We start from the raw sequence: 20,539 nt of genomic DNA, 5'->3' as shown, positions 1-20,539 counted from the left end.
AAAAACAGTCTACCATAACTATATTTCTTTCTCTAGGCTTTGGTTTGTTACTCAGTATGTTAGTTTGCAATTGGCTACAACTGGCTAAAAAGGTTCAAAGGGCTTAGGCTAAGGACAGCCAAGTTTTGGTGATTTTCTTTTGTTTTGTAAAAGGTTGATAAACTGGTCTTAATTCATTAAAATGAAGAACCTAAGGACCAAACCTCAGTATACAAGCTAGGACAAGGACACAAGTGAATTTGATGAACATGAGGAGGGAATCTTTATGGAAAGGATACCAAATTTAAGAAGAGTGGAAGGGAAAAGGCAAGGAAGGACAGAAAAGAGAAAAGGTGCAGATGATCAGTAATTTACCAGCTTTACCAGAGCACAACCAGCGCCTCGAAAAGCCAGTCTCCTCATTATGTCTGAAGGCCAAGTGAAGCCAGTGGGAGAAGGCAGGGCTTTAGAAGTGCTGATTCAGTGTTAATATATTCAAAACTGAAAGAGAAGAACAGGCAGAGAAAGGGGAAATAAAAAAGAAAGGTCAGAAGGAGTAAAAATGACTACGAATAGATAGAAAACATTCAAGTAGAACTGCTAAAGAAAGATAAGAGAACTGGAGAAAATAGCCATATCAGTTCTTTCGTGCCACACTGCTGCAAAGGCTCAGGCACTAACAGTACCCGACATTTCTTTTAATTTTAAAACAAATGCTTTTCATATGCTTAAAGATGTCTCACTGAGATTCCTTTACTCACATGGAATGACTGTCAATTCCAGGAATGAAGCATGCCTGCCCAAATGCCCCCTAGTCAATAAGAGCAGAGTTCAATCACAGAGCTGGAATGGAGAGTGAACACATGTGGAAGGCTCACATGTGACACCAAATGTTGGCAAGCTGGAACAAACCAAGAATGGTTCATGTGAACAGTCTGGAAACCTCCTCCCCCCTACAAAAAATTCAGAGAAAGACATTTCTTTCCAAAAGTCCTACCAGCATTAGAAAGACAACACTCACAGGTTTAGAAAGATTAAAAACAAAGCCTTTGATCATTTTGGCAGGTGATCAAAATTACTACCTTCATAAATAACCCACTGAAAAGCATATGACAACAAATTGTAAATTGTTGGTGCGTGTGTATTCTAGTTTAGACCATAATATACAAAACTCCTTAAATCATTAACTTTCTGTGATAAAGCAAGAAAAAGAGGCAACTTAAGGGTAATTTTCAATTATTTTCTTATCCAAAGGACACATTTTTAAATGTATTTTGGAAGTTTGGCAATAAAGTCAGTATTGCCAGGTAGGTGGGAGAGGCAACAGGACTGAAGCTCAGAAGACCGGATTCTGAGTCCCAAGTACTCCGCTTTGAGTTATCTGTTTCATGTTGCTTGAGTCACAACCTCTCAGAGCTGTTTCTCCACTTCTAAAATGAGAAGTCAGGTGTGCATATATCTGCCTTAGAGCACTGGGACTGTGATACGTACACGAAATCACTTTGAAACTTCAAAGCACAACAGAGAACTTTCAACTCTAGGATTAAATGCTCCTTGGGACCAGTTAATAACATTTTATTCATTTTTGTAGCTCTGGCTTATAGAATAGTATCTGGTATAGTATGAACAATCAATTTATCTTTTTAAATAAAGGTATTAAAAGTGGGACATTAAAAAAAGCTTGTGTGGTTTAAAAGGACTGTGGGCAATCCTTCAGCAATTTTCTCCCCATGAAGAGGAAATACATTCTGGAGCCCAAATATAAATTTTAAAATGGCACTGATTACAGCTACATGTGCAAAAGTCGGACAACCAGTAACTTGCATTGGACGCTAAGGAATAACCTTAAAATGTGCAACTGGGAAAATACTCATTTTAGCCACACGGTATATTTTGATAGTACTAAAAGTTCTCTCCTGTATTTCTGATACTCAATACTATAATACATGCACAGAACAAGAACCTTGGAAAACAGAATTCAAAGGGGGGAAAAAACCCCACATAATTCTAGGAAAAAAAAAAAAAAAAACACCCTTAACATTGGCATTCACGGCTTTCTGTATTTTTTCTATGCCTTAGTTGCCTTTTTTTTTTTAAACCGAAGTGTTAAACCATATATATTGTTTTGCAACTTGTTTTAAACTCTGGGTTCTTCCAAAAGTGAACACTCTTCCACAGGATGTTTGATGGCTTGTTAACAGCCCATCGTATAGACATACCACAATTTACTGAGCTTGGAGTTTGGGGTAAAATATCAAAATCTGAGGTATTTTGTACACCCAAAGCCAAAGAAGGCAATCAACGCCCTTCCATTTATCCACACGCACATTTGTTACTGTTTGAAATTGGAACTGCTTCTTCAAAAACACTTTCCTTCCTTTGAATCTTAAAATACAAGCAATCTGTTAACAAGGAATAAAGCAAAACCATACTACTCTTAATGGAAAAACATCACCTCAAAAACCATTTTTGAGGAACCCTAAATTTTTTTAAATATAAATTAATAAGAATGTCTTATATTCCAACATATGCTTCTATAACCACAATGGTAATTTCTATACCTGCTATACTGTGCTATTTCCCACTTGTTTTTTTTTTTTTTTTTTCAGTATTTCTTCCACATTTTACCAATCTTTATTTAAATCGCCAATATCTTCCCTATCACAATAAAACTACGCTTTCGGTAGAAAATTTTAAGAGGTGGAAAATTATTAAAAACCAGGAAACGTACAATTTTAAAACCTCGATTTTCCGTGCTGCTGCAGAGAAGACACTTCAGTATCTAGCCTCTAGTATAAATACAAGTCTCACTCAAATACACACTCAGTCTGAACACAGTCATCTAGAGAAGGTAAAAAAAAAAAAAAATTTTCACACTAGTTGAGTTTGCGTCAAGAAACAACAACAACAAAAAAAGGAGGCCCTGACCTGTGAAGAAATGAAAGACTTTCCGGACCTGTCACTGGTACCGGGACTAGGGAAACGTTGACAGCTTTGAGGCTGTCGGCGACGAGGGCTCTGCCGGCCGCCGGGGCGGGAAAGAGCGAGCGGGAGCTTCCGGGCCGCGGCGCGCCTTTGTCCGGCCGGCAGGGCAGGTGCGGCGAGGCTGCCTGGCCGTCCCGACGCCCGCCGCCGCGCCCCGCCCCGCGCGCCCAGCCCGACCGGCGCGTCCCCACGCCGGGGCGGGGCCTCCGCCGCTGCTCCCGCCCGCCCGGGCCCACACAAAGGCCCGGCAGCCGGCCGAGAGGGAGCGGCCCCGCCCGCCCCGGGCCCGGCCTTACCCAGCCGCTCCGCCGCCTGCAGCCCCGGCCGCGGTCGCCGACCGCCGCGCCCCGCCCCGTGGCCGCCACGGCTGCTGCTATTGCTCCTCCGGCTGCGGCCGCCGCCGTCGCTCCAGCACCCGCCGCCCTCACCGCCCTCACCCCTCCCGGTGCCGCCGCAAAACCAGCCCTGCGGCCGCCAAGCGAACCCGGCTCCGCACGACACTGCGTGCGCGCGCGCGCGAGCGGGCGGCGGCGCGCTTTACGGCGGTAGCGTCGGTGCGTGACGCTCGGGCTTGGCTGCCTGCGAGTCACACGTGGCCGTGGCGGAGGCGCGTTGTTGCTGCTGCTGCCGCCGGTTACGCCGCTGCGACCGCCGTTCCCGCTCCCAGTATGAAGCGACCGAGTGAGTACGGCCGGGGAGCGGGTGTAGAGGGGCCTGCCTCTGACGGTCGGCGAACCGTCGGGGCGGTCTTCTGAGGGAGCGGGGGAGCCTGCGGGCAGGCCGCGGCGCGGGTCGGGAGGAGAAGCGAGTGGGGGAAGGCGGTCGTTAGCCGCCGGCCTGTTGTGCGAAAGGAAGACAGCAGTGAAGGTCGCTGGGGCGCCTGGGTGGCTCAGTGGGTCAGGTGTCTGCCTTCGGCGTAGGTCACGGCCCCGGCTTCCCGGGATCGAGCGTGGGCGCCCTGCGGAGCGGGGAGCCTGCCCCTCCCCCTGCTCGTGTTCTCTCTCTGTCAGATATGTTTTAAGAAATTAAAATCACGCCAGATGGTCCTGAGTAAACCGTGTCCGAGCCAAGGTTGCGGGCCCAGCCTCTTCCCTACTCGGCCATGTTGAGGTCTGAGGCGGGCCGCTGAAATCCGCTGCTCGGTCCTAACTTGTGATTTGCGGCCTATGACGAGAAGGGGCTGCCATCTGGGGGTCTCCTGCTCTGCTGTGCGGTTTCAGTCTGTTACGGAAAGAGCGAGAGCAGGGAAGTTGGGCTCTGCTCCAGATTCTTTGAGATTTTAGAACGGCCTGTGTTTGTAATCCACCACATGTGAGTTTTAGGTTTGAGCGTTAATTGCTAAGCAGGGAAAGGGACGTGACCCCTGAGCCCAGTCACTAAAAACTAAACGGATCCTTTGTGTCTAATCCTCTCGTGCTGGGTTTCTTTGTAGAGTTAAAGAAAGCAAGTAAACGCATGACCTGCCATAAAAGGTATAAAATCCAAAAAAAGGTAAGTGTTCTGCTTGGAACGCCCATGTTCAATATAACGCTGAACTGATTTCTGTCTGCTCCACCTTTCGGGCACAAGGAGGTTTGGATTAATGTGATTTCATCTTACAGAATTGAAGTTAATTACACTCCATGGGCACAAGTTCTTAGACCTCAGGAGTATAGCTGTGGGAAAGTGCAGTAATTTGGTGATAAGTCTGCAAACTAATCAACCAACGTGTTAACCTCTGCAAAGAGTCTCCTGGTGCCTGTTTTGCTGTTGTGTACATAAATGTTTGTTTTCTCTATGGTTACAACTTAATTTTCTTGGCTTATTTTACAGGCATAACTAATTTTAGCCAGATTGGCTAGTAAATTTTACAAATGGATAAAAATTTTTATTATAATAGGTTCGAGAGCACCATCGAAAATTGAGGAAGGAGGCCAAAAAGCAAGGTCGCAAAAAGCCTAGAAAAGACCCAGGAGTTCCAAACAGTGCTCCCTTTAAAGAGGCTCTTCTTCGGGAAGCTGAGCTAAGGAAACAGCGAGTAAGATATGTTAGCTCAAACTCTGAACAAGTGATGCGTGGGTATGTGGTTTTTGAAAGTAAAGTAGCACCACATTGGTTTGGCTCACTCATTTCTCTTATGGCTTGGATGCAGCTTGAAGAACTAAAAGAGCAGCAGAAACTTGACAGGCAGAAGGAACAGGAAAAGAAAAGAAAACTTGAAACTAACCCTGGTGTTAAGCCATCTAACTTGGAACCTGTGAAGGAGGTACGATTAAGTATCTTTATGACTGAGGGCAGCCCCGATAGCACAGCAGTTTAGCACCGCCTGCAGCCTAGGGCGTGATCCTGGAGTCCTGGGATCGAGTCCCACGTCAGGCTCTCTGCATGGAGCCTGCTTCTCCCTCTACCTGTATCTCTGCCCCCCTCTCTCTCTCTCTCTCTCTCTCTCTGTGTCTCTATGAATAAATAAATACTTTTTTTTTCTTGAAAGATTATCTTTATGACTGAGAATTCTGACAGAAGTAAAAACATACCCAGGGCAGGGGATGCCGTGCTTTGGGCAGAAAGACTATTTTGACTCTTTTTTACATAGAAATGTCACCTGCAGTGCCCCTAATTAGCCATGGAAAATGGAGAAATAGGTACAGCTGAAGTGCTAACTTGGTGTCCTTTTTCCCTTGTCTTTATCTTGCAGGAATCTGGGCAGTGCAAAGCTAAGGACAAACCCAAGTCAGGCAAACAGAATCCAAAGAAGTTGTATTGTCAGGAACTTAAAAAGGTATTTTAGTCTAGGTCAGTGTCTAAAAATGGTAATGAGGTTGAAAAGACTAGAGAGATTCTTTTTTTCTGACACCAGCCCTATAAATGTGGAAGTGGAGTTCACTTGAGATGGATGAATCAGCAAGTTGGCATATCCTAGTTTTAAAAGTTTTTATTCTTTGTTTATTGTGGTTTATCCTATTTAGGGCCTTTTCTGTTTAGCTGCAGGAAGTATTCTTAAAGTTTAAAATTTTTGCACAGGAACAGTTCCTATAAGCATGACTGACAAAAATGGTACTTTGTGTTAAGTAACATGTTGATAGTGGTTTCTAAAATAGATGAAGATACGTCAGAGCAAGCAGTGTGGGGAAAAAGTACTGTTGAAACCTAAGTGAAGGAAGACAAGGCAGTGTCTTGGCATAGTTGTTCCCCAGAACCCCCATCCTAAATACCCGTTTTCCTAAGCTCACTTCCCTCCATTAATAGAACAGGACTGCTGGTCAGCATCTCGCGGCAGGGCCACAGGGCGTATCACACTACATAATTCACTGTGGAAGGGTTGTATATTCAGACAATGGAGATAGTTCTACTTTTGAAATCCACTTTGTCAGGAGTCCATAGACTGCCAAGCAAACCTGTGTTTTACTTTCCTGTGAGAAATGAACATGTGAACATTCTTCATGCCAAAGTGAGGATCTAAGATCTAACTCTGAGTTCACCCTGTTGCTAAGTGGAAAATGCCAGTGTACTTGTGTATGGAGGGTGTTGCCAGAGCACGGGATATTTCTTTGATAGTTTCTGCTTTGACAGGTGATTGAAGCCTCAGATGTTGTGCTGGAGGTGTTGGATGCCAGAGATCCTCTTGGTTGCAGGTGTCCCCAGGCAGAAGAAGCCATTGTCCAGAGTGGACAGAAGAAGCTGGTACTTGTATTAAATAAATCAGGTGAGCAGAAGAGATGCCTTTTATGTTCCATATGCACTAGCGAGGTATGAGGAAAACATGTGAGCAGTCTGATTTTCATTGAAGACTGATAAGATCCAACTCTGACCTCAATAAAGCCAGTGCATATGGTCTTGTTACTAAAAGCAATGCTGGGCAATGGGATTGAGGTATTTTCTATAAGTGACTAACAGGTTTCTACTTTTCTCTTACTATTTACTACTTTACCATCTTGTCTTATTTAAGAGTGTAAGCTTCTCTACTCTGCTTACTCATTAATCTCACATGGGGAGTGATGGTAGTTTGCCATATTCACCACATCCACATAATGTTTACATATGACAATATTTATATAAAGTGTGCTTAAAGAAGTATTGGTTTGAACATCAGGGCCAGGAAAGCCCAGAATAGAGATTTCATGAAGCAGAATGTAAAATGGCATCTGCAGTTACTGTTGGGGCCAGTAAACATGGCTGTTACCTGAGAGTAAATTCTGGAAACACAGCTCTGCTGTTAAGTTAGGGTCATAATCTACTGGTTGATTTAATTCTGAAAAGGTGAGCAGTGCAAAGGGTAACAAGAAATATAGGAGGGTAGATACCAAACTCTGTCAAGATATAGGCAGTGTGATAGGGAGCTTACTCTCTTCCTATTTTCCATCTAAATTCTTTTTTAAAAACTGAAGAGACAAACCAGAGTAAAATCCAGTTTATCAAATATTCATATTCATCTCAATAAAATAACCAAATTGGAGTATGTGTCTTGTTCCTAATCCCTCTTAGATTTGGTACCAAAGGAGAATTTAGAAAGCTGGCTAAGTTATTTGCAGAAGGAATTACCAACAGTGGTGTTCAGAGCCTCAACAAATTTGAAGGACAAGGGCAAGATAATCAAGGTACGCTTTACAGTCAGTGGTGGAAAGTATGGTTAGTTCAGATTTTGAATGGCTGAAATATGATGAGCATACAAAATCTTGATTAAAAAATGAGAATTTATAAGATCCAACTCTGATTTCATCCAGAGATAATCTGAAAGATAATAGAGTGGTGATTTTAATAGCTGGGCTCTGGAGAGATTGCTTGGGTTTTATCTGGTGGGTTATCAGAAGTAGTTTAATTATTTGGAATTTTAGCACTTGAAGGTCAGGAAGAGAACTCCCTTCAGAAATGAAGTCTGTGTTGGGAAAGAAGGCCTTTGGAAGCTTCTTAGAAGTTTTCAGGAGACTTGTGGCAAAGCCATTCAGGTGGGAGTAATTGGTGAGTTTCAATTTAACACGCTTTATGTCTTAAGTGTCAAGGTTTTATTCATGTTAACAGTGTATGAGGTTGGTGCTCAATAAAGAGCTTGTTCAAACGTTGGCTTCTTGCCCGTTTAATGAAACACGCTCAAAAATTTTAATTCCTGCCTATTCCAGTGCTGTGCACTATAAGAAGTTGGCTTCTAAAAGCTCCTGATTATTTGAATTAATCATCTTTTCCTGCTCTTTGATTACTTGTGCAAGAAATGAAGACTCTTAAGATTGGTCTTAGTGTTGAAGTGAAGACACTCAGATCCAACTCTGATCTTGCTCCAAATATCAGGCAAACCTAAAATAAGGCAGTGGAAATTTTATAGTTACCAGTACATAATGCCTTTTGTTCTGTGGATTTCCCATTTGTAGGTTTCCCAAATGTGGGGAAAAGCAGCATCATCAACAGCTTAAAACAGGAACGGATATGTAATGTTGGTGTATCCATGGGGCTTACAAGGTAAATTGAGTTCTTCCATAATTGTGCTATTTCATTATAGACGATTAAACATTATTTTGTTTTGGATAGCTCAAGGAAGACCATTTTCTATTTTTTCTTTAGAGGTGTCAGTGCAAGGAAAGGGTTAAGTCAGTGCTAGGCTTAGGGAAGAATTGATTAGAGCGGAACAGCTCACATCTAGTTTGAAAGACAAGCACATAGATTGAGAGAAGGGGAAGCTGCCTCAGAAGAAGGGATGCTTGAACCCAGTACTGAATCGAAGTCAGTTATTTGGAGGGGAAATTTTTATGGCAGAGGAAACAGCATGTGTCTAGGTCAACCTAGAGGTTTTAAATACAGTGTTTTTCTTTAGAAGGGGAGGAGCACTGTTAGAGTTTCAGATAAAACATGAAGCAAATGATGATAAACTGGATCTGACAGACTGTGCTGAGTTTGTTCAATCCAACCCTGAGCTTCGTGTTCTTCATCCTTCAGGTAAACCAGTGCTCCCCTCGATTACTATCCCTCTTTTTCCAGGTACATGCAGGTTGTCACCCTGGACAAACAAATCACAGTTGTAGACAGTCCAAGTTTCATTGTGTCTCCAGTTAACTCTGCCAGTGCACTTGCTCTGAGAAGTCCAGCAAGTATTGAAGTGTTGAAACCAGTGGAGGCTGCTAGTGCCATCTTGTCCCAGGCTGATGCTCGACAGGTATAAGAACCCAGTTCCCTTGAGCTCCATGTTCTCTTTCATCATAAACATTTTTAAGTAGGAGGTTTTCAAGGTTTTTGTTTTTTTTTAATACTATATCAGATGAATAATGTCAGTTTTTCTTTTTTAAGGTAGTACTGAAATTTACTGTTCCAGACTTTAAGAATCCTCTGGACTTTTTTACATCACTTGCTCAGAGAAGAGGACTGCACCAAAAAGGTGGAAGCCCAAATTTAGAAGGTGCTGCCAAACTGATATGGTCAGAGTGGACAGGGTAAGACTTTTTTCTGTTGGCATTTTGAGGATCACATGGAATGAAGGAACTAATTATTTACAAATCTTGTTTTTAAATCTAGTGCCTCCTTAGGTTACTACTGTCATCCCCCTACATCCTGGACTCCTCCTCCACATTTTAGTGAGGCCATAATGAGAGACATGAAACAGGGCCTTAACCTGGAAGAACTGGAAAAGAACAATGCACACAGCATACACAGTAAGCAAGTCTTGTGTTTACTGTCTTCATTGGCTGAGAGGCCAATAAAAGGTCTGTTTACATGACCTGTGTTCCTTCCCTAGTCATCAGAGGCCCTCGTTTAGCCAGTAGCATCCTTTTCCAGTCTTCGGGTCTGACAAATGGAATAATAGAGGAAAAGGACATACCAGAAGAACTGCCAAAACAGAAAGAGAAAAAACAGGAGGAGGGGGAGGACTGTGATGATCTTGACAGCGACCAGGATGGTGTTGAAGAATCAGCTAGTGTAAGTATGTTGCATGTGAGTGGCTTAATCTAAAGTAAATTTTCAATGTTTAACAAATGGGAAGGGGCTGAAGAGACAAAGTAAACAGTTCGTAACAGACTACAAGAAACCCTTCAAGATTTAGGTATTTAAGGCTTGAAGTCAATAGTCTTAATTTTGTCTGCCCTATCATGTGTACCTTCAGAGTCTTTTTCCAGTTATTTAATTTCTTAATGAGCAGATAAGGGCTACTAATTATGTACTATTTCTCTTTGTCCCACAGGAAAAGAGTTCAGAGATGTCCAGGGCGGAAGAGGCCTGGGAGGCACCACCTGAGGAATCTCAAGCAGGTGGGGCATCTTGGGTGGAGGGATTTACTAACAAAGCAACATGGTGTGGAATTGCCTTTTTTTTTTTTTTAACCTCACTTTTTATTTCCTCCAATATAGATGGGTCAGCACCACCTTACATCTCAGATAAAATGGCTGAAGAGGAAGATGATGCTTATGACTTCAGTACAGACTATGTATAACAACTTCTCCCCTTTATAAGGTGGTTTTTTAACATTTTTGAGCTACTAAGCTGTAACAATGTATGATGTACCAGTTACAGTGTGATGTAAAATGTAAATTTTGTGAATATCATGTTCAATTTAAAGAATAAGGCAATTTAGAAGGTGTCTAAATTTTGTAAGACAATTTCTTTCTTCTACAATGAACGGATTGAAGTATAATTACTTGGAAGCAAAAAAATGAGATACCTATTGAAAAATGTAGGTTTCACTTTATTAACAGATCAGACCACAGGTTAAGGTTACAAAATTAAAACCAAGCAGCAGTGTTGAACTAGCTGTACCAATCCTGTCAGTCCATTTACCTCTGGTCATTCAGCACGGTAGTAAGCAAACACTTGTTGATAAGGCAGATGGAGACATTTATAGTCTATCTGGGAAGCCAACTGATAGACGGGGTAGTCTGTCCTCTTTACCCAGCTGAAACATCCCTCTTTCCATGGGTTGCTGCAGATAGGCTTTGAAGCCTTGCAACTGTTACTGCCCACACATACTGTCTTCCAGGATTTCCTGAGAAATGCTTACAGCATAAATTATGTTTTATTTTATATTTGAGATCTCCATATGTCTTCGGATCAAGCTGAATTTGCCTGTTGGGTCTGGAATATACCATTTTTCCCAGATCTCAGAATAGGAAGCAGTTCTTCCCCATGGCTTAAAGTGACCATTCCAGTGGAGTAACTTGGCAGCCTTTACAAACTGGGGTGAATATCGTTTTCCAGCACTGGAACCTTACATTGAGAGAAAAAAAAGCCAAATGTTTGTACTAGTGCCAGTACCAATCAGAAATAACTGTACATCAAACTGCAGAAAACTTTTTTTTTTAAATTTTTAAAAATTTTTTATTTATTTATGATAGTCACACACAGAGAGAGAGAGGCAGAGACATAGGCAGAGGGAGAAGCAGGCTCCATGCACCGGGAGCCCGACGTGGGATTTGATCCCGGGTCTCCAGGATCGCGCCCTGGGCCAAAGGCAGGCGCTAAACCGCTGCGCCACCCAGGGATCCCTAAACTGCAGAAAACTTAAAGGAAACTGGATATATTTCATCTTGAGCATAGTTTTTCAGACGAGTAAATCTTTAATCCTTAATTCTTTTAATTTTTTTTTTTTTTGACTTACCAAGGTGGCGGACATTCCACATGGGGTCGATTGTAGAGTGTTGTTGATAAAATACGATCAGCAGAGGAGGTGTTGTGGTGCTGCCAGCCAATGTTCTGCTATACAGTCCCTCTCTTGGGACAGATGACAAATGTAAGCTGTTAGTGGAAAATCCTGACAAATTCCTCTTAGATTAGAAAGACCCCGAGAGTTGAAATAAGAGTCTTCACAGTGTAGTCAGCTATATACTTACTCTACATTGAGTTTCATCCATTTTTCCAGCTGGTTAGTTATATTCTGTTTTTTCCATTCTGTTAAGTTTGCAACAAAAACTCCAGGATTAAATGAGCAGGTGCTGGCTTTCATGGAAAGTTTACGAATTCTTTCCTTCTTATAGTCAAGATAGCCAATGTAATTGTACTAAAACACAAATGGGATATATAATATGTTTATTGCTTCAAACAATGAATATATAGTAATAGTAAAGAAAAATCTCATTAACTTGATTAGCAAAGGGCTCTAAGGCAAATAAAACTGACATCTGGGATTCTGAGTTGGTATAGAAACCTAGAATAAACATACTGAGCCATATGTTTAAGGAAGATTAGGTTGTCAAGTTTATGGACCAATTCGTAGAAAAGCCTCGGATTGTTGCATGGACTAACTGGGGAATGTAAAGTGCAGGAGAAAGGAAGAGCTCCCTGATTTTGCTGCCTTCTCACCATTACCCTGCAGTATGGAGCGTGGAGTATCTGTAAAGATAACGAATAAGTAATTCACCTGATTCCCTGCTCCACGGATGACAACTTTTGTAGAGGCTGAATCACAATCTTCTGAAAATGCAGCTGCATGTCCTGGTTTCAGTGGTGTATTATAAAGTGCAAGAATATCCCCTGAAATAGACAAAGTTTTTTAAGATTTACACTTTAAGATGCCCATTCCTCCCACTTAGATGACCTTTTATAGGATACTGTAAATAAAATTAACACAACTGCCCACACTGGACAGAGAACAGCACCAATGGTGACAATCTTTGGTACCTTGCACAATTACATCATCATCCATATATATGGCCTTCTTTGCACTGGGAACCAGAACTGGCAAGTAGAACCTTGCAAAGGTTAACTGGGAAAGGAAAAGGAAAGAGGCATTGGCGTAGGATTCATCAGTGGCTATGCCTTTATTAGAAACTCCCAGAATGCTCTCCATACCCATGCAGGAGAAGATAGCTGAAGGTCTCTTAGAACTGCCCAACCTTGGTCCCCAAAGAGCTACTTACAGTGTACCCAGTTACCCAGCCATTTCCTAAAACAGTTGAATCTTGAACAGTGCAGGACTTAGGGACATTGGCCCCCTGGACAGTCAAAAGTTTGTTTCCCCCACCCCCCAAACTTTATAGCGTACTGTTGATCACTAGAATATAATAAAACTTAATAGCATACTGTTGATAGCTTATCTAGAATATGAACAGTCCACACGTTTTGTACGTTACAAATTATTGAAAACTGCATAGAAGTGGACCCTCGAAGTTTAAACCTGTGTTGTCCTAGAGTCAGCTGTACTCCCAAGAACCAACAAGGATGCATGGAACTCACTGGTTTTATGGATTCTCCCTGGTTGGGATCCTCCTTTACTTTGCCTTCCAAAAGTTTAGTGTCAAAATTCACAATTTTGTATCTGATGTTTTTCAAGGTACTGCTGCTGAGCCAGGATCTGATGAAAATAAAGCAGCAAATTTCAGTTTTCTATAACCATATCCCCAAACTACAGCCTTTTCTTTGATCGCTGTTGAGGGTTTGCCCATCAGAGTCACTGCCTGAACCAAGATTCTGTGGTGATGGCTAGTGCTCCCACCAGGCTCACGCTTGGGACCAATGCTGTAGAAAAGCACCCTGTGGAGTTGAGAACATCCCATCACTACATGTGGTCCAACTCTTGTCTCTCCAAATACATGGTAAAGAAAAGTCAAAATATGGTAGTGAAAGCTAATTATCAACAAAAAGTGGTCATCACCCTGTTATTACACTCATTAATTCACTGTAATAACTTATTTTTCCACCTGAGTCTAAGGTAAAAAGTCCATCTTCTCTAATGTACTGCATGTTTTTCCTGTGGCTATTGTAATGCATTATTTGTTTTTACATTACTTTAGATGATTTCAGAGTTTTCATGGGGAAAACGGTAATTTTCACAAACTAAACATGAACCATGTAGAAAATAGCCACAAGGACAGAAATGTTTTAGATCTTTGACAACTCTTAGCCTGTTAGACAAGATATTTGACTAAATTTCATAAATCTGAATTCAAGAGCATTTTTAAGATCTTGTTCACTTTAGGATTCTACGATTAGTCACAACTGTAGTAAGAAACATCTGCTGGATGATTACGTTCTTAGTGTTTTTTACATATTTTCTCATTTGCAACACAATAATCCTCTAAGTTGGGTGTTTTCACTCCATACTTAAAGATGTGGAAATAGGCTCTAATCACTCTGGGCTAGGATGTGGATCTAGTATCTGCTCACTCCACCACACCACTGTGCCACTGTTCCCCCCATCCCATTCTACTCTAGACCTACTCAAGGTATATTATGAGATAAGGAGCTTGTAACAGGATGTAAATTAACATTCTGCTGCTTTCACACACAGACTCTTCTTACCAAAACCTTATCAGCTTGAGTTAACAATGTGTGTGTGGCACAGCTGATTCACATCTTGGCAACATGTTTATGATACAATCATGGGAAAACATGTGCAATTTTTATGTTATAATCCCAACTATAAAAAAAAAGTATGTGCATATAGAAAAAAACGCCCCCCCCCCCCCCCCCAAAAAAAATTCCCTGGATTGGCAGCTGGCTTATTCTAGAGCATCCTCTAACAGCAGAATTGTCAGGCAAGCAGAGCTCACCGAAGATGATCTGCTGTACCATTGAGTGTAACAATGTAGAACATCACATTGGAGCGAGTATTGTGCTGAATGCTGTTTATAGCTGCAATGGCCCCTCCAAGCCTATCTTCAGATGCAGCAATGATCACAGGAATCTCCTCTTCTCTCCCGTCTACAGCTTGTCGGGGAACATTTGGGACAAAGTCTATAGGCTGAAACCCCACAATTCCTGAATCTGCAAAGAATACACACAAGGAAGGTATTGTTATCATTTCATGAGCTTTTGATATAGAGCCCAAGAACGGAAAAGAGGTAAGGTGAGAGAGGCATATAACCCAGAAACTGTTTTCCCATGTGTAACAAGGCTTCTGGAAAAGCAGAAGCATTAAAAAATTGGTGGCCTGAATTCTGATACACTGCTGGTGGGAATACAACAGAATCCTTCTAGAATGTATCTTAGTTTGTATCAAAAACTTTAAAAGAGAGGAGTGCCTGACTGGCTCAATCCAGGGAGGGCAGGGGTGGGGGGAGCATGTAACTCCTGATCTCAGGGTCATGAGTTCAAGCTCCACATCGGCTGTTGAGATTACTTAAATTAACCTTAAACAGGTATGTGACCTCTGACACAGAAATTTCCCTTGCCTCTCTTAAAGACAAAATCTGAGAGGTTAAAGTCACAAGTTCGTTTATAATTGTAAAAACCTAGAAACAGACTAAACAGTTATTTTTCAAACTATGAATTATGTCCCATAAGTGGACAGGAAATCAGTTTCTCGTGGGTCATAATCAAAACTGAGTAGGAAAACGGTTCCTGAATTAGAATAGAGCCCTGAATTTGAAAAGTATCAGACTGCATCACAAAGCAACTCTACTGTTTTATAAGTGTTCCTTTTTGCCCTTCAATATATATTTATTCATTTACATTCAATGACCACCTAATATATGCAAGGCATTATCTAGGCAGTGAGGCTGGAGCCATGAATAAAAGACAAATCCCTGGGCAGTCCCGGTGGCGCAGCGGTTTAGCACCACTTGCAGCCCAGGGCATGATCCTGGAGTCCCGGGATCGAGTCCCACGTCAGGCTCTCTGCATGGAGCCTGCTTCTCCCTCTGCCTGTGTCTCTGCCTCTCTCTCTCTCTGCATCTCTATGAAGAAATAAAATCTTAAAAAAAAAAGACAAATCCCTGTCATCATGAAGCGTAGATAGACAAAAAGTAAATACACATGTATACTCATGCTATATATGTAACACATTTCTTGGTGGGGATACCACTGATTCACTGTACCAAGACTTTTTCCTATGGATTCAAACTATGTGGTATTAAGATTTTATATGAGGAGTATCTACCATCATGGTGACTTAAAATATCGGGAAAACATGTCACATGCAGTTTATGTAGTGCATAATCTCATAACAGAAAAAAATACACAGGAAAAAAACCCAAGAAGGTACTACACCAAAATTTTAATAATTTGGTAATGAAATCATATATTCAGTGAAACTATTGAGTACCTCCTGTGCACCAGCCATCATCTAAATGCAGAGGAGATAGAGTGAACAAATTCTTGTGGAGCCTGAATGCTCTTTTAGAAATGTTACCACCAGGAGCATATGTTTATGTACATATTACGTGTGTGTGTGTGTGTGTGTGTGTGTGTACATATATATGTGTGTGTGTATATATATATATATAAATACTTCTTGTTATAAAACAGTACTCAGTGAATGTCAAGGGAAAGCTATTAATCGTTTCTTACTCTGGTCAACTATGGTGGGTGGCAACCCCAAAATGATTTTTGACAAACATCCTGAAGCTTCACACATATCTCAAAACCAGAGCAGGAGCAGTATGGAGAACTAATTTAAAAGAACTGATGATGGAATTATGCAATAAAGTGACTTTTTAAATCAGTTGACAGGCTTGATGGTTTTGTTTTTCTACCACAGTCCCTGATACTGTTGTACAGGTTCAAGAAAGTAACCATACTGACGCCTGTAAACAGGGCAGGCATCCAAGATAAGCATCACTCACCTTCTGAAGCCCTGTCCTGCTGCAGTGTGGGTAGACAGCAGCCCACAGAGGCTCCTCTAAGGCCTCTGATTTGGTGAATTGGTGAAAAGGGATCTGCCAGCAGATCAAACCCTGGCATCTCCCAGATCTCCCCAGACAGGGAGAAGGGGTGGGGGTGGGGCTGCAAGAGCACAACGAGTACCACACTTCTCCCTTCCCCAGTCAGGCCACTTTTATCAGGACAAGAAGAAAACTTTTTCTTTAATCTAGTGATGTACCAGGATGTTGGGATACACAGAACTCCAGGTCCTCGATAGATGCCAAGGCATTAGTAAGGCTTCCCATACCTGAAACCTCATTCCTTAGCAAACTGCTCAGGCCCAGGAAGTTATGGTGCAAAACCAGTAAGAAGAGAGCAACAGCCAGGACCAGGATGATGATGTTTACTGAAATACAGAGGAAAAGCCTGCATGACATCTCTTTACCTTTTGAGCAGCTGTAAAAACAACATAATTTGTAGAAAAAGCATACCTTTACGGAAGGACATCTTTTTCTTCTGTTTTATATAAATGCTAGTTTTTAACCCTACAAGACAAAAGCAAGCCCCCAGTTAGTAGGTACATGAGAATGACCATCGAAATGCCTCAACACTTTTATTCAGGTAGAAACATACAGTATCTTCTGCCAGAAACTCATTTTGAATGAACAGTTTCCAAGAACCTAACTTGAGACCTGAATTTTATGTGGTAGTCATGATAATACTGGGAGAAAGTCTTGTACGTTAGATGTCACCAGATGAAAAGCAAAATAAATTCTATCGAGGAACACTTGCTGACTACAGAAATATTTTCCAAATGAATTTCTATTCAAGATTCCTAATTAAATTAGACATGGACTTGGTTATCTATGATCAAGTAACCTGAGATCAGCCTCATTGGTACAAAATGACCCTGTTCTGAGTTTTATCCCATCCAGCTTTAACTGGAATTAAAAAAAAAATTTTCCAAATTCATTTAAAACTACAGCAGAAGGGACGCCTGGGTGGCTCAGTGGTTGAGTGCCTGCCTTTGGCCCGGCGCGTGATCCCTGGAGTCCTGGGATCGAGTCCCACATCGGGCTCCCTGCATGGAGCCTGCTTCTCTCTCTTTGCCTATGTTTCTGCCTCTATGTCTTTCATGAATAAATAAATAAAATCTTTTTAAAAATTATAGCAGAAAGGGGCACTTGGGTGGCTCGGTTGAGTGTCTGGCTCTTGATTTCAGCATAGGTCATGATTTCAGGGCTATGAGACCAAGCCGTGCAAGGAGGCTGCTTAAGATTCTCTCACCCTCTGCCCCGCTCCCCCTAAAATAGCAGAGAAACATAATTACAAAAATGTACAAAATCCACTTTTGCTTTCAAAAGTTTAGGGTGCTATTCTCAAAAATTAAAAATCTGGTAAAAGAAAAAATGAGCTTTCCAGGGCTTAACCTCTGTTGGTTAACTACTCATCTCTTCATAAAGCAGTATCTAATACTGTCATCTGTCTGTGGCTTGTGCTCACCTCATCTGATGCCTTCGCTTAAAAAAAAAAAAAAAAAAAAGATAATAATAGGGGCACCTGGCTGGCTCAGTCAGTAGAGACTGCGACTCTTGATCCCAAGAGTCTGAGCCCCACAGTGGATGTAGAAATTACTTAAAAAATTAAAAAGACATTTAAAATAATAATTCAGTGGCAACAAGATTATGTGTGGAACTAAATGAAGCGATCAGATCAGATTTCTACAACATCTCTGGGTAATGTTTCCTTAAAAGATTTTATGCATCCAGGATATTATGATCCTACTTCTGAAACCTTTATACTTTTATGCTTCATCCTCCCTCATGGGAGTACCTAACATTTTTACATAAGGCTATTAACTCCACAAAGCACTTTGAATTATAGCATATTTCTAAAGTAAAAGTAAGTCTGAATTAATTTCATTGTTAGTACGTGCCTATGAGGCACTTGATTTCTCAAGGCCTTTGAAAAAAAAGAGAAAGACCACCTTTTTTTTTTTTTTTTTTTTAACTTGCTAGCTACCTGCATTAAGACCCACATTCTTGGCAGCTGTGCCCATTTTTTCTGCTTTCCCTTTTGTTAATATGTCGTCCCATGAAAGGCCATTCCACTGATGCCCTAACATAACCTCTCTAATTGTTTCCTTAGTGCAGCATCAGCAAACGCTTTCCCTCTCAGTTGGATCACACTCATGAGATTATCATGCTCTTCTATCTTCCAGTTAATTAAAAACAACAAAAAACTACTCCCCTCACCCTAGCTGATCCACAGACCCATTTCTGTGTTCCCCTCTTGAAAAAATTTAATATGTAGTTCCACTCGTTTTCCTTCTCTCCAACCAGACTTCTGCCCCTACTGTTCCACTCAAACTGACCTTGTTGAGGTCGCCAAAGACCAAGATCATCTTTATGTCCTCTTTATCATCCCCTCAGAGGCCATCAGGATAGTTCACTACACCCCCTCATTTATGAAACTATCTCATTTCTCTGTTTCTTGATTTCTGTCTTCCCAGACTAGAATGTAGGCTCTATGAGAATAGAGACCCCAATGAAACTACTGATGCATCCTCACATCTGAAAACCACCATGACTCTTATTAGACATGTGATATTTGTTGAATGGTCTTGTAAATATGAGCAACGGTGGTTCTCAGCTCAAAAAAGAGAACACCATCTTTGATAACGGTCGTGAAAACACATTTCAACATAAGGACCAACATGGATTCCAACAAAGATCTCTCTCAAATGGAACCGGACAGGCAATTTCCTCTTCTCACCATATGTTAGAGCTCCAATACCCTTAAAGCCTTTGCAGCAACTGCCACATTGTGAAGTGCATTTAAAAAGAGATAACGCAGGGATGCCCGGCTGGCTCAATCTCAGAAGCCAGTTACTCTTGATCTAGAGATTGTGAGTTCGAGGTTGGGTGTAGATGTTACTTAAACAAATGAAACTTTAAAGGTGGGGGACGGTAACACAGGGAGACAGGTCTATTTCTACATACAACAGAGAGTCTATTAAATAGTCTCTGCCAGGCCGAAAGGTGGAAAGGCACTTTCTCCTGCCTCTTCATCTGGCTAGCTCCCACTTGGCTTTCAGGCCTCAAGGGGGGAGCCTCTCAAACCCCACATTCAGCGGCACCTGCCCTGAGCTCCCTCCCACATCTCCCTGGCCGCCCAATCCCAGAATAAATCTGTCACTTATTTCTGGGGCTATGCCACTGTCTCCCCCAACACGTCGTGGGCTCTATGAAGCATGAGCCCGGTGCTGGTCACTGCAGTACCCGAGGCCAGTGCGTGCACAGAGCAAGGCGCCGTGAAGTGCTGACTCTATGAATGAGCGGCGGCCCGAGCCTGGAGCGCGGAGAACCCCGCCGCCTGCGCCCCCGACACGCGACAGAGCAGAGGCCAAGCGCCACCCGGGAGGCACAGGCAGGGTCTCTCCGAAACACGGGGCACCCTACCTCGCTCGGATAACAAGGGAGAGGCACACCCCAGTCGGGAGAGAGGGATGGGTCGGTCCTGGGAGGGCCCGGTGCAGCCGGCGAGCCAGCCGCGCTGCCAACGTGGGGGACTCTCCGGGAGGGAGTCGCTCCCAAGGCGGTGCGAGGGGCGGCCGAGCGCGGGTCCCCCCTAAACTGCAGGGGTCCACAGGGCGCCCTTCGGGGACGCTCCGGAGGCTCCGGAGGCTCCTCGGGCCCACAGCCCCCCGCCCCCCGCCCCCCGTTAGGTCCGGCCGGGCCGTTCCCCTCGGGCGCTCCCCCGGCCGCCCTTACCTGCAGCTGGAGGAGGAGGAGCCACCGCCCGCGCCCCGGCCCGCCCCGCCAGCTCAGCGGCCGCCCCGCAGGCCTGGGGGCCCAGCTCGCCGCCGGGCCGCCCGCCTGCCCTGCACTCGGGACCCAGCCCGCCCGCCCGCCCGCCCGCTAGCTCGGCGGCCGCCGCGAGTCCGGCCACCCGCTGCCCGCTGCCCGCTGCCCGCTCCGCCCGCGGGAGCGCGGCCACACAGGCGCCGCCGGGCAGCCCTGCCGCCGGGGTCCTCGCCGAGGAAACACGGTCGCCATGGCGACGGGGCGCGCGCCGGCAGCCGGTGGGCCGCAGCGGCGCCGCG

The 20,539-nt window shown here is 43.3% G+C and overlaps 3 protein-coding genes and 3 non-coding genes across 40 annotated transcripts in view; 4 read left to right on the top strand and 2 right to left on the bottom strand.

Annotated features, from left to right (window-relative positions):
• The window catches only part of PBRM1 (polybromo 1), a 121,621-nt gene extending 118,209 nt beyond the window's left edge, over window positions 1-3,412 (bottom strand). For 3 of the 31 annotated variants that reach the window (XM_077858611.1, XM_077858612.1, XM_077858615.1), the window contains exons 1-3: window positions 2,711-2,821; window positions 741-880; window positions 355-480 (exon numbers count right to left, since the gene is read on the bottom strand). In XM_077858611.1, coding sequence (XP_077714737.1) covers window positions 355-402 — 48 coding nt within the window. In that variant the 5' untranslated portion in view covers window positions 403-480; window positions 741-880; window positions 2,711-2,821. Of the gene's footprint in view, window positions 1-354; window positions 481-740; window positions 881-2,710; window positions 2,822-2,907; window positions 3,095-3,260 lie in introns of those variants that run through there. The other 28 variants (XM_077858589.1, XM_077858598.1, XM_077858592.1 and 25 more) reach the window with 19 other exon arrangements.
• A 75-nt stretch (window positions 3,413-3,487) lies between these two features.
• Window positions 3,488-16,294, top strand: GNL3 (G protein nucleolar 3). Of its 4 annotated transcripts, none has more exons than XM_077858634.1 (15): window positions 3,489-3,645; window positions 4,397-4,455; window positions 4,844-4,981; window positions 5,096-5,209; window positions 5,639-5,722; window positions 6,514-6,646; window positions 7,426-7,538; window positions 7,776-7,899; window positions 8,304-8,391; window positions 8,908-9,082; window positions 9,214-9,356; window positions 9,439-9,575; window positions 9,659-9,840; window positions 10,103-10,169; window positions 10,269-16,294. In XM_077858634.1, the coding sequence occupies exons 1-15, from the start codon at window positions 3,633-3,635 to the stop codon at window positions 10,349-10,351; spliced, it is 1,653 nt and encodes a 550-aa protein (XP_077714760.1). In that variant the 5' UTR covers window positions 3,489-3,632; the 3' UTR covers window positions 10,352-16,294. The 4 variants fall into 4 exon arrangements, with proteins under 4 accessions (XP_077714762.1, XP_077714760.1, XP_077714761.1 ...); XM_077858635.1 differs by having other exon boundaries at window positions 9,659-9,844; XM_077858633.1 differs by having other exon boundaries at window positions 9,659-9,855.
• Window positions 6,688-6,764, top strand: LOC144291261 (small nucleolar RNA SNORD19). The gene has a single exon (XR_013358574.1). It is a non-coding gene; the product is annotated as a small nucleolar RNA SNORD19 (small nucleolar RNA).
• Window positions 7,585-7,666, top strand: LOC144291269 (small nucleolar RNA SNORD19B). The gene has a single exon (XR_013358581.1). It is a non-coding gene; the product is annotated as a small nucleolar RNA SNORD19B (small nucleolar RNA).
• Window positions 8,776-8,852, top strand: LOC144291262 (small nucleolar RNA SNORD69). Its single transcript, XR_013358575.1, has one exon. It is a non-coding gene; the product is annotated as a small nucleolar RNA SNORD69 (small nucleolar RNA).
• On the bottom strand, window positions 10,583-20,309 carry GLT8D1 (glycosyltransferase 8 domain containing 1). Of its 2 annotated transcripts, none has more exons than XM_077858637.1 (10): window positions 20,208-20,309; window positions 16,926-16,979; window positions 16,742-16,840; window positions 14,403-14,616; window positions 13,087-13,204; window positions 12,532-12,616; window positions 12,272-12,384; window positions 11,745-11,911; window positions 11,513-11,625; window positions 10,583-11,121 (listed from the first exon to the last, which is right to left on the bottom strand). In XM_077858637.1, exons 2-10 carry the CDS (start codon window positions 16,939-16,941, stop codon window positions 10,931-10,933), a joined length of 1,116 nt encoding a protein of 371 aa, XP_077714763.1. In that variant the 5' UTR covers window positions 16,942-16,979; window positions 20,208-20,309; the 3' UTR covers window positions 10,583-10,930. The 2 variants fall into 2 exon arrangements, with proteins under 2 accessions (XP_077714763.1, XP_077714764.1); XM_077858638.1 differs by lacking the exon at window positions 20,208-20,309 and adding an exon at window positions 19,896-20,009.
• Window positions 20,310-20,539: the final 230 nt, after the last annotated feature.

Source organism: Canis aureus, chromosome 19, assembly GCF_053574225.1.
Source record: "Canis aureus isolate CA01 chromosome 19, VMU_Caureus_v.1.0, whole genome shotgun sequence".
NCBI lineage: Eukaryota > Metazoa > Chordata > Mammalia > Carnivora > Canidae > Canis > Canis aureus.
This window is presented reverse-complemented; position numbering and strand designations above follow the sequence as displayed.